At 48.6% G+C, this 15,838-nt stretch overlaps 1 protein-coding gene across 2 annotated transcripts in view; it reads left to right on the forward strand.

Moving 5' to 3' along the window:
• DHX32 (DEAH-box helicase 32 (putative)) overlaps positions 1-15,838 on the forward strand; it is a 23,337-nt gene that overhangs the window by 1,987 nt on the left and 5,512 nt on the right. For both annotated transcript variants that reach the window (XM_081158290.1, XM_081158289.1), the window contains exons 2-7: positions 4,768-5,275; positions 9,905-10,098; positions 11,846-12,218; positions 13,247-13,489; positions 14,641-14,737; positions 14,825-14,983. In XM_081158290.1, the coding sequence (XP_081014416.1) occupies positions 4,997-5,275; positions 9,905-10,098; positions 11,846-12,218; positions 13,247-13,489; positions 14,641-14,737; positions 14,825-14,983 (1,345 nt within the window). In that variant the 5' untranslated portion in view covers positions 4,768-4,996. The remainder of the gene's footprint in view (positions 1-4,767; positions 5,276-9,904; positions 10,099-11,845; positions 12,219-13,246; positions 13,490-14,640; positions 14,738-14,824; positions 14,984-15,838) is intronic.

A 15,838-nucleotide genomic window follows, 5' to 3' on the forward strand; every position in this document is an offset into this window, starting at 1 on the left:
GAGCATCCCCGGGACGGACCCGTCGGCTGCGAAAATGCGAACCACCCGGGAGGGTCCCAGGTTAGGAAAGGGAGCCGCCAGGGGGCAGAAACGCGGGGGACGGGGGGGGGGGGGGCGCGGGCTCCAGGCAGGGCCCCGCCCTCCGCTCCGGGAGAGGGAGCGGGTCCCCCTCGGGGTCCCGAAGGCGACCTCGTCCTCCGCCGGGGAGGTTTCCGCCCACGGGCGGCGAGGGCGCCGCGGCAGCGCCGGTCAGGCCGAGCCGGAGCCGCGCACCCTCGATGGGAACGGGCGCGGGTTCGTTCCCCGGGTCAGGCGCCCCTCGGGCTGGTTGTCCCCGGGTCCGGCTCCCCTCGGGCTGGTTCTGCCCCACGGGTCCGGCTCCCCTCGGGCTGGTTGTCCCCCGGGTCCGGCTCCCCTCGGGCTGGTTGTCCCCCGGGTCCGGCTCCCCTCGGGCTGGTTCTGCCCCACGGGTCCGGCTCCCCTCGGGCTGGTTCTGCCCCACGGGTCCGGCTCCCCTCGGGCTGGTTCTGTCCCCCGGGTCAGGCGCCCCTCGGGCTGGTTCTGTCCCCCGGGTCCGGCTCCCCTCGGGCTGGTTCTGTCCCACGGGTCAGGCGCCCCTCGGGCTGGTTCTGTCCCCCGGGTCCGGCTCCCCTCCGGCCGGGGCCTGTCCAGTGAGCTGCCCGGCGGAAGCTCCACGTGTGGGCGTGGACAGGCCGTGGGGCATATACAGGACCATCATCCATCACCAAAGTCTCAGAGTGGGATTCAGGTTGGAAAATGAACACTTCGTGGTACTTGAAATGTAAAGACAGGGATGGTGCAGATTGACGCGGAATGTCTGAGGTCAACCAGACGTCTGTGGTACTTGCTTTCAAATCATTAGCAGAGTCATGAATTGATCTTTTCATCCAAGAAGCAAACAGCGATGCTCATTAGGAACATCGTAATCAAAGTGGCAAGACAGTGATAAAAACCTGGCATTTATCAACACAAAATAAAGAGGTGGGTTCACATCTCCCCAAACAGCCCGGGACCAGGCAGGTGCCCGTGAAGAGACGAGCCCAGCGCCGCGGACCCCGCGCTGGAGCGGGCGGGGCTGTGCGTGAGCCGCGCATCCTGCAGAGGGACAACTCAGGAGCTCTGGAGGTGCCCTGGCGCTGAAATATTTTAGGGATCAGGTGACTTTGGCTACTGTGAAAAGCAACATTTTTTAGGGGACAGTGTACTTAGGGAAGAAATGACTGGCTCGCAGGGGGGCGTGAATGTCTGAAGCAGGGACATTGTCTTTACCCCTGCAGCACCTGGACAGTGAGGTGCTTTCCAGGTGTCTGTTGAATGAATGAGAGCTTTAGGGAAATTGCTGCAGATAAAGGAATATGCTTTATTATTGGAGGAAATATCCTGAGGTCAGAAAGTTGCTGGAGGCACTGGTTTGAGATGAATGGTAAAGGTATTGGTTTTCCCTTTGGGGGTTTTCCACCATTGTGTTTTCTGTTTCTTTTCACTGGCATGTTCTGGATGTTATTGGTGGTCAAGTGGAAAACAACAGTCTTAAAAAAAAAAAGTTTCTAGGCTCATCACTGGATAGAATAGTTACCTCATTGTTTATCTTGCTGATGCTTAAGGAAATGTACCAAAAGCACTATCACCAGGGGATAACGGACAGTGTAGCAACTGGAGAGACAGAGGCAGCCTTTCTTCTCATTTCAGTCTCTTGGCCACCTTGGAATTCAGAGCGTAAATAACTCTGGTAGGAAGTTAACATTGTTTAATGCAAGTTGGATAATTTTTTTTAAAAGCAAATGAATGTGTTAGTTGTTTCCCAGCCTTACTATCACAAATTGGACAAAATTTTTATTTTTGTGGTTGGACTTTTATTTTCTGTTTTACCAAAGTGAGGGCACTTTTTTCTCTTTCTTCGTTATTTTCTGAAACTCCCAAGGAGTTCAGTCAAATGTTGAAAGCCATGTGCTGTTCACGTTTGCTGTTTTCTTGTCTTCCAGACCTGTCATTGTTTGCACTCAAATTGTCCGATCAAGGAACACCCATCGCTCAGCCCTTGTACTCACGCATAGTATCATCCGGCTGGAGGACCATACGGCCAGCCTTACTGGAAAGTCTTCCAGGGTTAGGCTAATGCCCCACCAAAGGCACTTCTCTCTCCTGCCGAGGGCACAGTGTGGCACTTAGCCCTAAACTATACTTTCTTACAGAATTTTCTCTCATTCTCTGTGTATCAGTCTTGTGCCTCCTCTTAAACGTTTTAGGAGCTAAGTCCATGATTTAGGCTTCTTCTAGGTTCCTTTTTGCTGCTGGTGGGTTTTCCGTGTGTACCTGGTAATTTATGTAGGGTACTGATGGAAAGACAGCAAGCCTTTGGTCAGGGATGATTTAAGTAACTTCTGGCTGTGCCACCGTGGGAAAGTCAGGAGCTATCATTTCCTCATTGATAACTAGAGATAATAAGACCTGCAATGGTTTCTAATAGTCAAGTTGTGAGAATCAGAATGAAATGTGACTACAGATGTGAATGAACATATGTTGTATACTGTAAAGAACTTCTTAAATATGAAGGGTTGTCGTTGATTCAGAGCAAACCTTTCTTGTGCTAGGGACTTCCTGGGGTCCGAGGCTGCTCTTCGAGGGAAGGAAGTGGCCAGATGGAGTGTGAGTGCAGCGGCTTCCTAGGCAGAGGAGCAGCCTGGGCAAAGGCCCAGAGCCAGCGCAGCAGCCCACTGGGCAAAGGCCCAGAGCCAGCGCAGCAGCCCACTGGGCAAAGGCCCAGAGCCACCGCAGCAGCCCACTGAGGCTGGAGCAGAGAGAGCTTCAATTTCAGATTTTATTGGATCTCACCCATTTGTTCAGATATCTAACTAGACTTTATAAATAAGACAAATTAATATTTTAGCACTTTATTAACTCTGCTTTTACTCAAGTTTTTTTTTTAAGAATATTATTCAGTAAAGAAAAATCATCAAAATAATACTGAAAAGCACTGAGTTGTGGCCCAGTCATTTGAAATTCTAATAAAACATTTGATTTTATAAAGTCATATGTAGGGAGTGGTATGTTATGATACATACGTTGGTTGAGCTTGGGAAGTCTTTCTGTACATAAGTCTAAAAATTGTAAATTACCATAAGATCTAGGATTCTTTAAAAAACTTAATCGATTATTCAAGCTGCATTTGGTATGAACCAATATTGAGTTAAAAGTGAACTTTTGAGTGTTTTAAAAAGCCAATTAATTTTATTTGCTTATTTAAAAGCAAAGCAATGTCAACTTGTTAGAAGTCTAGAAATAAGGTTTTTAAGATAAATTCTGAATTTTTACCTTACCTGTTCAAGACAGATTTTAAGTAGACACTAGAAACCAAATAGAATATGCTTTTGGGCGCTCTGAGCCAATTAAAACAAAAGCAGACAAAAAGGTACCCTTCTAAGAGTTACAAGTCCCAGTAATGATAAGTCAGTGGTTTCAATTAAAATATAATTGAAGTAAAACATGCTTGGGAGATAAAGTTTCATATTAAATATTTTACTAACTCTATGCAGGTGATTACAACTATGTACTTCAAAGTGTGTAAATATTTTTCTTTCTATAAAAGAGCTACATATTTTCTGTTTTATGGTATTTCTTCCAAACCATAGAACATCCCATCCTGCTCCTGGTCCTGCCCTCAGAGTGTCCTTCTGTGTGTGTGCAGGGCCTGGTTTATTAATTCAAGCCCTGGAGGCTCTCAACACGTGTTTCCTGAGGGGCTGTCTCCCTGGAGCCGGCTGGACCAAAAGAGCCTCTCTTTTATTACTTATGATTAGGATCTGGCCCCTTGAGCCACAAAGTCTAACCTAAAGCCACAATGACAATACATGGGGACTATAAAATGAGTCATTTTAGTGACAAAATATCAGGAACTGTATTTTAGGACTTGTTCTTTTTGACTTTTCCATCTTTTAAGTTTCACCTGGTTTATGTGCAAGGGGCTCACTTCCAGCAGTATGACTGGATATTAAAAATCACTGGTCATTGGAAAAAGCAGTCCCCTTACCTTGCACAGAGGGAATGAGTCACCGGTGTCAGTTTTGTCCTTTCTTAGGTAATTTCTCTCCTTCATTTAAATTAAATGTTGTCTTTTGCTGCCTCTTGATTCTGATATGTTGGGCTGAAGACCCTGGAATCCCAACAGATATTTTTGAGATTTCTGGCTTAATAAAACCAGTGAAAGACCTTATTGGTAAAAGGAGCCTCAGATGGAGAAAAGTAACGATTCACTCCCCTCCCTGGACTTTGTAAACTGGCACAAGCAGATATCAAATGAAGTTTTTACAAAATGTTTTTAAACTAGAGGATTTCTTAATTAAAATAATAATAATACTTTCTTGTAGTCAGTGTTAAGGGAAACTCACCAGACACTTCCCATCGCCCCTTTCATTAGGTCCAGCATTGCTTTTGTAATGGCGTTAGCAACCACGTGATGAGCCTCAGGTCACACTGTCCGGTGGCTTTCTATTCACTGTCAGTCAAGACTGGGAGCCTGTGACAGGTCAGGCAGAGAGCACCAGGTCCAGTGGAATCACTTTCCAAGATGCCCAGGAAAAAGTGCAACTGACCTGGCTTAAGAGCTGCCCTAAAGCTTCCTGGTCCTTAAGCAGGCGGTGGAAATGACAGTGACCAGCTAACAGAAAAACAAACGATGCTGTTTCAAACGTCTGCTTTTCCTTGTGAAACTGTGTGCAGACCTGATGCTGCTTTTCTGTCTGTCTCCAGCATGATTCAGTGACAGTCGTTGGTGTGAACAGTGCCGAGTGAGCCAGCACCGGGAGGAACCAGCGGACTAGATCCCGCAGCAGGAGCCGATCCGGTTGGAGGGATCCAGCATCTGGTGCCTGCACTGCTGTCCTGGAGGTCGGGGCCTCTGAGCTGTCGCACCCGCAGACCTCCCCCCCGGGGGCACCTGGACTGTGGGATGCCGGCCGCCTGAGCCCCTGCAGACAAGATGGAAGGGGAAGAGCTGGCCTGCCCCGACTCGCCCTCGGAAAAGCGCTACTTCCCCGAGTCCCTCGATTCCAGTGAGGGCGAGGAGGGCGTTTTGGCCTGTGAGGATTTGGAACTCAACCCTTTTGACGGATTGCCGTTCTCATCACGTTATTATAAACTTCTGAAAGAAAGAGAAGCTCTCCCAATATGGACAGAAAAATACTCCTTTATGGAGAACCTGCTTCAGAGTCAAGTCGTGATCGTGTCCGGAGACGCCAAGTGCGGCAAGAGCTCCCAGGTGAGTGGCCGCCACAGATGCCACGTGCTTTGTGTGGTGTGTTCTCTATTACTGAAATTAGTGTCAGCATTGTGTTCTGTCCTCATAACGACATTACCTAAGTCAGAAAGCACAATACAGTAGGAATTAAGTTCCCTAATTTTACATACTCAAGCCAGCCGAGTAACAGTTAATACTTTTATGTTCAGTGCACCACTGAATTTTCTCCAGGATGGTAGCAAAAATCCATTTCAGTGGTCAAGTCCTGCATGTAATACTTTAAAAGCTGTGATGCATGTTGTTTGCCTACTGCAGCCCCCAGGAGTTAACTGCCAGGTGACCTGTCCAGCAGCCTGGTGATCGGCACACTTGGACGTGCTTGTTGGTAAGGCTGGTTAACCTACAGAAATTCAGCACAAGGACATTCTCATTTTTCTGACTCTGAGAAATAACTAGGTGGCCAAACATGCTCCAGGCCGGGAACCACACATTCGGGGTCTAATAAGCAGGAAAGAATTCAGAGAGATAGTTAACGAATATCTATTGTCTGGTTCATTGTTACATTTGAACTTAAGGGTTTGATTTTAGTGAAACATACATTTTACTCTTAAACAGTATTTTTATTATGAAACTTATTCCTTGATTCTTGTGCTGTAAGAATTGGAATAGATCACAGAGATACTCAGGTGGAACCACTCCCTCTGCAGAGGGTGACTTCTGAGGTGTCCCGTCACTCTCTGGGCACGTCTTTGTTGTCTGGCCCAGCGAGATGTTATAGGTGCATTGGGCGTGTGCCTGGTTCGCTTGGAAACCGCCATTTTTGTCAAGGAGTCCATTCCTTTCGGTGGAGAAATGGATTTAGGAACCAAGACTTGGGGACTAAGTCTGCCCACTGCCATTGGCTGATCACTGCTCCTGGGCCCTCTCAGTGGACAAAGAAATGTGTGTGTGTGTCCACATCTACCCACTTATCTACCTACCTCTGTAACTTTCCCTATTTGTGCGTCTCTCTGTGTTTCTCTCTCCATTTCTCTGTTATCTCTGTCTTTACCCTGTGTGCAGCCTCTTAGCACCGGGAGTTCGTGGTGGTGCCTGGGTCCAGGGCAGCACTGCAGGGTCCACCTAGCCTTCCCGTGTGTGTGACTCCCTTCCCCACCTACGAGAAACCAGCTCTCGTTTTTTACAATACTTTCCTCGTTCGATTGCGGAATACTCATAGTTTCAGAGTTGCTGACCGAAACTACTGTAGAACAAGGTTTTAAATATACACTCCTTGAGCCTCTTGTGGAATGTGTGATCTTTAAGGTTAAGAATTAGATATATATTGTGTAACATGTTGTATCAATGCCCTGCAATGGTTCTGTTGTCATTTTAAACTTTCCTGTGATTTTAATAAATCATGCTTGTTTCTGTGAAGTGCAAAGGCAGGATGTGTCTTCAGGGTGGGAGAAATTAAGAGTTCAAGTTATGAGGAAATGGGCTTATCCTAAACTAATTTCAACAGTGGGAGCATTGGCTGTTTTCTTAATTCTGGAAACAACCTGGTGATTTCAGAATGAGCTTCCAAGGCTGCCTTCTCATTCCTCGGAGTTGAAACCTTTCTAGGAGAAGCCTGTCTTCAGGCCCAAGCCTCCCAAGAGGGCCTGTGTTCCTGCCGGACCTGAAAGTCCCATCTGTGTCTGGTACAGATGGAATGAAGGCTATTTTGTGGCCACCTTACGGAAAAGAGGACACCTTTCATAACTGTAGAACTTTTCCTCTAACCTTTTTTTGGGGCTGGTTTATGAAGAGGCCTAAGAGAATGACATATTTTTAGCACTGTCTATTTTGCTTCCTTCTCCCCACTGGTTTTGTCCTGAAATTTCCCCCGAAGTGGAGGGTTAGTGAGGAATGAGCCTGTGTAAGCGGATTTAGCCTCGGTTGAGACACTGTAGAACATCTCCACCTTATCAGCTGAGCGGACTTGCCCACCGTTTTCTGCTGGAGTCCACCTGTGTGCACTTAATGCCAAGAGAGTGGGAACTGTGGTGCCCAGGAGGTGACACAACTCAGAAGAGGTCATGACCTGTCAGTTCACGTGGGGTGGCCTGGGGAGCTGCCCGGGCACCGGCACCGCAGGAGCACTTTGGGGGGGCTCATGCCTTGGGGGGGATTGGTGGGCCTAAGCTTCCTTCCAGGTTCTAGATTCCGTGACTGGTACTGAGATGAGTGAGTGAGTGGGACCCTGGCGCTGGCCACAGGCTCGGGGGTGTGGAGGAGTCGGGGGTCCTGGACAGACTCCTGAGGTAAGAGGCTGGGGTGCCTGTGGCCTAGGGGCATGTGACAGTGCAGCGCGATGGCTCCCCGCGCCCAGTCAGAAGTCCATTAGAGGAGGTGAAGATCTCCAGCAGCGGATGGAAGTGTCACGCATATGGCTGTCCTCTCCCCACGGTGGCACCACTGAGACTACAGGATGCCGCTGCTGCTGCCCTCGTGGTTCTGGTCTGGACCAGGCCCACCTGAGAACCTGGGAAAATGCTCCTTTATTACATGAAAAAAATAAGCCTATTTACAAAGCAATTTATCTTGGAGTTTTGGCAGTGGACACCCAAACTTATACATATGTAGTCTATATAAATAGACACTCCCCAGGCCTGTCACCTGGAGTTGGCGAGGGACTGTCTTTGCTTTGTTTTCGGAGTTTGTACAACTTGTAGAACTTAAGTTACTGAAGTGATAAGGCCTGATACTTACTGGTCACCCGGAGGCCCTCACCTGCTCAGAGCAGCAGGCTGGCCAGAGTCCTGGGGATCGGCTTTCCAGAGGGAGAGAAGCCCAATGGGTGTGCTTGCTGTGCACGCCCACACTTGTCCGCCTTCCTCGCACGCCCCAGAGGTGGGGTGAGGAGGCTTCGGGGCTCAGGCCTTAACCCCTTTTCATGTCCCACAGTCCGGGAAACAGCTTTGATAATGAGAATTGAGAGACCGTGAAAAAACTGTTCAGAATGAGTATTCAAAATCGTGATTTCTCGTAGGGAGAGTTTCTAGACTACATATATATATATTTGGGTGTCTACTGCCAAAACTCCAAGATAAACTGCTTTGTAAATAGGCTTATTTTTTTCATGTGATAAAGGAGCATTTTCCTATTTTTTTCACCAAATTGTATGACTTTTGCTAAGTACTAAGTGCTGTTTAAGCCACAAAGTGGCCCAGAATCCGGTGTTTCTGTCTGATTCCTACAAAGGTGCGGCCACTGAAGCTTCCTAGTTCTCACTGTGCCACCTTAGAACGTTTCCTACATGCTGGGGGTTGGGAGGATCTTGCAAAGAGAAACTGTGGAGGGAGAGGGAGAGCTCTGAGCACACACTCACTGGTGAGGAGGGTAAGGTACTGTGGGGACAGAGAAAGCTGCTCTCAGAGCAGACTCAGGATCCTGGCGCAGAACCCCATGGTCTTCACTGTCCTAAGTGCAGAGAGCACAGCGGCTCCCTGTGAGGCTGTCCTGTTAGTGTCCCTTGAGATTACGAGATGTTCACGCTCCAGCATTTGCTGAATCACTACTTTTGAGCCAATACTTTGAGCTGCTGACGCATCCACTTTGATGAGCCTCAGGTTGTGCAATGATCCAGGTTTGCCAATGCTGGGGATGTGCAGGGATCGGGGCAGACGATGCCATGCTCCTCTCCTCTCTTTTCCATTTGCATTAACACCATGCACTGTGGGTGGTTGTCCCTGTGCAGCTATTACTGACGGGCATGTGTCGGATGTGGCTGAGCACTTCACGGGGCTCTGCAATCAGTTGACTTGTGCTCACCTGTTACTTGGCTCAGCAGGCATCCCTACACTAAGCACAATATGCGTGTGTCCAGTTTCCCACTGGTTAGCTTAACTGATATTTAGAAGGCTGTTCCCATTTCTGAGTTCATTTCCTTGCCTCATACTTGAAATAATTTGCTCTGTCGCGCAGGAGGGCAAAGGGGGAAATGAAGACTCTTGGGTTGGTGTATGTATTGCCCTGCCAGGCCTCTGTGATGGTCAAACCATTATAAACTTACTCTAATAGGCTCATCTTGCAGAATCTGTTTACGTGAGTAAATACGAATAAATGAAATGCAGTCAAAAACCACAATCAGGAGCTGGGGAACATGGCCCATGATCACTGCAGTCATGGAGGATCCAGGGTTGGAAAGCAGCGTCCTGGATGTTAGCGTAATAGCCAGACTGAGCGTGCACACACGTTGTAGTGAAAGTGGATGGTGTGCTTGGGCGACACGTGAAGTGGCCTCTTGGAAGGATGGCTCTGACTAGGTTCTAGAGTTAGTACGTGTATTTTTACGTCTTTACTGCCATCTAGACTTTGGAAGCCTTTTGGAAAGGACTCTTGGATGTAGTCACTTTTAAAATGAATTATTACAATGCTTTTATTTAATATGGAACACACATAATATTTTAGGAAGCCACGGGGATGTTTTTTTAAATTTTGCCTTTTCTTTTTACCTGCCTCTTTTCCATCTGGGACTCAAACCTCAGGCGCCTGCTGACTCCTCCTTTATTTGCAGACTGCGGAGTTTCACTAACGAAGCCGGTGACTCACCGGTGAAGAACCGCTTAAGAGGAGCCCTGGCTGCGGCCTTCCTGGGGAGCTCACCTGTCCCTTTCCCTGTCGCAGGTGCCGCAGTGGTGTGCCGAGTACTGCCTCTCGGTCCGCTACCAGCACGGGGGCGTCGTGTGCACCCAGGCGCACAAGCAGACCGCCGTCCAGCTCGCGCTGCGGGTGGCGGACGAGATGGACGTGAACATCGGCCACGAGGTCGGCTACGTGATCCCGTTTGAAAACTGCTGCACCAGCGAGACCATCCTGAGGTGGGTCTGGGCTTCCACCTGCTGTGCCCGCGGCTCGTGGCTTGTGTTTCACAATCACCGAAGAGTGTGCTCCCACATTCTGCGTTTTAAGCATCTATAATGTGTAATAATAAGCAGTCTCTGTCCCCAGCCTGACACAACCAGCTGTTCCCAGACTGGCCTCGGGGACTCCTTGTCTAAACTTCTCCCGTGACTCCTGTAATCCTCATGTAAAGGGACCACTGCTGGGTTGGCCCCCAAAGACCTGAGTCTGTGCTTCTCAGGCTGCACCTCAGGCTGGGTCCTTGCGGGTTGTCTGTGTGCAGCCATAAGCCATTCCCTCTGCTTGCTAGGCCTGCGCCTCTTCCGGGCTTGGCTGATTCCTCCAAGTCCATGTGAGAGTCACCTACTCCAGGAGGACTCCCCTGACCTCTGTAGTGTAAATAGAAAACTCTGATGAGCTTCTACAAAACCTGACATCAGCCCTCATCATGGCAGTTTAGGTCTGTTTTTTTCAAACTGTACTCTTGCGAGTCTCCTCATTGATAACGATGGGATAGTAATGTCTACCTTAAAGATTTATTCTGAAGGTTAAGTGAGAAATACACCAACACAGTGCCTGGCACACACTAGGAGCTTAATAAATCTTTGTTTCCTTTTCTTCCTTGAAAGGAATGGAGGACTGCGTCAGGGCCCCCAGGCACCCCAGGTTTGGTGACTTGCCAGGACTCAGGACTCAGCATGTGGTTCACTTATGGCTCAGGTTTACTGCAGTGAGCATGAACACAGTCAGCGAGGGGATGGTGCGTGGGGTGGAGTCCCCTGAAACCGGGCGCCAGCTTCCAGGAGCCTCTCCCAGGAGACTTGCACAGGACACACTCCCCGGCAGTGAGCTATGACAGCCACATGTGTCGTCCCACCAGGGAAGCTGATGAGAGGCTCCATGCCCAGGGTGCTTCCTGGGGCTGGTCACACAGGCACCCTCTGACTACCATGACCCCCAGGACAGCCAGATGCACCACACTGTTTGTGCAAAGAATAAGCACCACAAGCCACCCTGTCAGTCCTGGGGACCATGAGAACCCTCCCAAATCTAGGTTACCAAATGCCATTTTAGAATTATAATCCCAAGACTCCAGGAAATTTTGTTAAAGCCACTAATGACCCCTTAGTGATGCTGACCCATTCACCTGCTGCCCTCAAACAGGTGATTACATTTTCGACGCTTGTTTGGTTATTGTTTGGGCAACGTTTCGAACTTGCTGCCGCAACATGTTGGCACTGCCATTTCATTTCCCACAGTGCATCACCGACAGGCGCAGTGTCCTCTAGCCGAGAGCCTGAGCCAGGTAATCCTTCTTGTACCCTTCCCTCGAGGAGTGTCTGCTCCGACTCAGAATTCTTCCGAGGATGACAGAGGGGAAATGCTTACCCAGCAGGGTGTTTTACTTTTTTGAGAGCTCAGAGTGGATGTTCAGTGTGGCTCTTGTTCAGACCTGCAGTAAACATTTAGGGCAGAGGCCTTTGACCTGGGGTCCAGAGCTGGTCTTCAGGGGTCTATGGACGTGTGTAAACTGTTTAAAATTTGCTTACATGTACTGCGGTCCTGAAGGTCTGTAGATTTTACCCACTTGAAGGAATCTTGGCCCAGTAGAGGTTTGGAGGTCCTGACTTAGGCGAGCAGGATAAGGAGGGCATTTGTGTTGTCCTCTGGACGTTTTGTATAATCTCACACGAGTATTCCAACTGTAGTGTCTCTTCTTCGTAGGTACTGTACTGATGATATGCTGCAGAGGGAAATGATGTCCAACCCCTTTCTGGGCAGCTATGGGGTCATCATCTTAGACGACATTCAGGAAAGGAGCATCGCGACCGATGTGCTGCTCGGGCTTCTTAAGGGTGTGCTGCTGGCCAGACCCGAGCTGAAGCTGGTGATCAACACCTCGCCGCCCCTGCTCAGCAAGCTCAGCTCACACTACAGGGACGTGCCCCTTGTGGAGGTGAAGCACACGCATCCTGTGGAGGTCGTGTACCTGAGCGGGGCCCAGGAGGAGTCCTTTGAGTCTATTCTGCGCCTTATCTTTGAAATTCACCACTCTGGTGAGAAGGGTGACATTGTCGTCTTTTTGGCCTGTGAACAAGTAAGTAACATTCTAACGAGAAAAGGCTCCTTATTGGAAACCCTTTAACCTTGCCGGGAGCTTTTCATGACTAACACACCGGTTTCAATTTGCTAATAAACTGTAAATATTTGGTTACACCACACCTCAGTTTCTGTACTTTGGAAGAAATGCAAACAGGTAAATAAAATCTGAGCTGGAAAGGAAGCGTTTCTAAAACTGCGTGCTGCTCGGAAAACAAGACTGGATGAGGCGTCTTCCAGGTCCACAGAACTGATCTCCCAAGCTGACTCCCTCCCCCAGCTCAGGCCAATTGTGGGCCCCCTGAGAGCAGAGCTGGAGCTGTCACATTGCCCTGACTTATCTCAGTGAAAAGACACCCGACTCAGAGCTCTCCCTGCTGCCCTCCAGTCAGGAGCATTTGTTGGAGATGAGGAATATAACCTAAGTACGTGGCACAGAGTTAATAAATGCAAATGACCCCACAAAGTTCCTAGCCAGTGGAGTATTAGGTGGAAAAATGCAATTTATAACACACCCAGAAGGTGGTCTGACACTGGGGCTCCAGTTCTTAGTAAGATGGAGAAAAATTTTAACTTGAAATCTTGAAACTGCCTTTTCAAAAGAACTGGGAATGTGTAACTGAGCCTCTGTCACTGCTTTTACAATCATGGGCCATTTGGGGATGCATATTTTATTGCAGCTATCCTGGCCCACCTTCTCTCTCTGCTCCTCTGACTCTAGGAGCCTTCACAATCTGCATCAAGCTAGAAAAATAGGGTAAATGCGTAAAGGCAAAGGTGGTGCATTTCAGAGGAAAACAATCTTGGACTAAAAGCAATGCAACTGTTTGTAAATTATCTTCCCCAAAGAAATGTTCTCACTGGTTATGTGCTCTTGTTGTGTTAATGATACAGACAGCACAGGTGTTCCCCTCCCTGTGGCCACTATACAGATTTTGCCTATGGTTTTACTTAATTTGGACTTTAAGTGGTGAAGGTGTTTGTAATGTACTATATTCTCATGGATGGTGTTACCATGTACTTTAGGATATTGAAAAGGCCTATGAAATCGTCTGTCGAGAAGGCTCTCACCCTAACCCAGACCTTGGCGAGCTGGTGGTGGTTCCTTTATATCCGAGAGAGAAATGTGCGCTGTTCAAGCCAAACGACGAGACAGACAGATGCCAAGTTTACCAGCGGCGAGTGGTGCTGACGGCCAGCTCTGGGGAGTCCTTGATCTGGAGCAGCACCGTCAGATTTGTGATTGATGTGGGCATGGAAAGAAGAAAGGTAACTGTTCCCAGACAGCTTAACAGCTGTAATCGTCGAGAGTCAGTTTCTCGGGTTCCTACCCTTTTCTTGACCAGAGGGTGAGGACAGGCTCCATGAGATGGGGATTCTCTGTGTGCTGGGTGCAGAGTGACTGACTGCGGCCGGGAATGGGAGCCTTGATCACTGCCCTTCATGAGCACGGGTGTGGTCTGGAAACAAACTAAACTGATGGAGGCGCCAGAGGAAGTTCTGAGAAAAGACACAATTGACACATAAGGTGCAGGTTCTTGTGTTTTCTCTTTAGCAAACTGTTTGACTCCTGAACATTTTTGTACTACTCAGTATTTTTGGTAAACCCTTTATCAAAGTAATTAGCGTCTTCCCTCAGGTAATTTAGTAGAAATTAGTTTCAAGTACACTGACTTCAGTTTTAGCAGATTTTTGCTTTATAACTGACATAAGATTCCATCCTAAATTTCTGAAGACTATTTTTTATAACTACCTTTTTAAAAAAAAATAGGAAAAATGGTACAGGGTATCTCAGTCTCGAAAAAATGGAACCTAAATCACGGCATTTTCCAGCTGAAAAGAACCTACCGAGTGTTGATCGTTTACCATTATTAGATGTTGTGTGGCTTTCATTCTTCCAGGAAACTGCAGGTGTCCTGAGCATCCTGTCTCACAGCCATCGGGCAGGCCCCCTGGGCATAGTCGGGGTGCATCTTGCTGAATCAGTCCCCATCCAGGGAGCCCAGGGTTATCACTTCCCCCTAAGAGAAATCAGTGCCGTCTGCAGTTTCCATAGCTGCTGACGTGATGGGAAAGGTCAGTATAGGTATGAAGGTGAGACCACAAGTTCACGCTTGATTTGAATAGAACCTTGATGAGACACAGCACTGCCAGGTGACAGTCCTTCTCTCCATGTGGCTTCTGAGTACCTGTCACCAGTGCCGTGCTTGAGACAGCACTAGTATTTCAGCAGGTGATCGAGGTCCCATATTTGTTGAAGCTACAGTGAAAGCAGACAGCCTTTAAATCCACTTATCCAAGCTCCTGGAGTTTCCATCTCAGGACAGGTGAAGCCACAGTAAACACAGTACAGAGAATGAGCCTGCACCAGGGAATTTCATGACGGGAGCTGATGCTAAAGATGCTCTTTCCACACACAGGTGTACAACCCTCGCATCCGGGCAAGCTCGCTGGTCAGGCAGCCCATCAGCCAGAGCCAAGCAGAATCACGCAAGCAGATCCTCGGCTCGTCCTCAGGTAGCACTGCGGACACAAACACTGGCCGGTGGGAACTCCTGTCCACAGGCACACAGACGATAAAGCCACCTCCCCGGTTTCTTCCAGGAAAACTCTTCTGTCTATACTCTGAAGAATTTGCTTCCAAAGACATGCGGCCCCTTAAGCCAGCAGAAATGCAAGAGGCCAACCTGACAAGCACAGTGCTTTTCCTGAAGAGGGTCGACATCGCTGGCTTAGGCCACTGTGACTTCATGACCAGACCAGGTAGCTGTGGGCACTGGGGTTGGAGGGGCACAGGGGATCGGGGTGGGGCTGGTCTTGGCTTCTGGACTTGGCAGTGCGAGCAAGAGTGGGATTCGGTTTGTGCTGCAGCATCTTCCCTGTTGAGGCTAAGTCTCTGAAGTAATGAAACACCCTGGGGAATACCTGTGTGACACTGGGAAGCTGCCTGCCATTGGACACTTGAGCCTACGTAGGGAGCCGGGCCCTCAGAACTGAGTCAGGAGTGACGGGAGTGTGAAAGTGGGGGCTGGAACCAGAGTAAAGGTGCTTCACAGCTGGGAACAGTCAGTGACTGGCTTCCTCCTGAATCACACTATCACCTGGACATCCGCTAGAAGTCAGTCCTTCATCATTAAATTAACTCCCCAGGCATCTTATTTAGGATCTAGCAGATGTTTGCTCATGAGGGGAGAAAAGCAGGATTTGTAATGGCAAGATTTGGAAGAGCCAACAGCAAACCATCACAGTGCAGAATTCCTGTTCTCAGTGGTCACCCTCAGTGAGGCTTAGCTGACCAATGGGGACAGAGGGTCAGCGTAACAGTTTATTTCTGTCTCCTAATAGTCTGCATGTAACTATTTCCTGCTGTGCTTGGGTGGAAATGTAACTGGGTTAATTCTGACTCATTACTTTGGAAGTAAAAGAACAGATGATGCTGGCAGCTGCTGCGTTTAGTTCAGCTCATAAATGAAACACGCAGACCCAGCAAAACCGGTCCCTTTTCAGGGTTCGTGAACCATGAGGAAATGACTTCACATAACGAGGCTACAGGCTATTAATTGAACTTAGATTTTAATGTAGATCCCTATAAAATAAAATCAGTTATTTTTTCCTTGC

Source organism: Miniopterus schreibersii (genome assembly GCF_964146895.1).
Source record: "Miniopterus schreibersii genome assembly, chromosome: 14".
Taxonomy (NCBI): domain Eukaryota; kingdom Metazoa; phylum Chordata; class Mammalia; order Chiroptera; family Miniopteridae; genus Miniopterus; species Miniopterus schreibersii.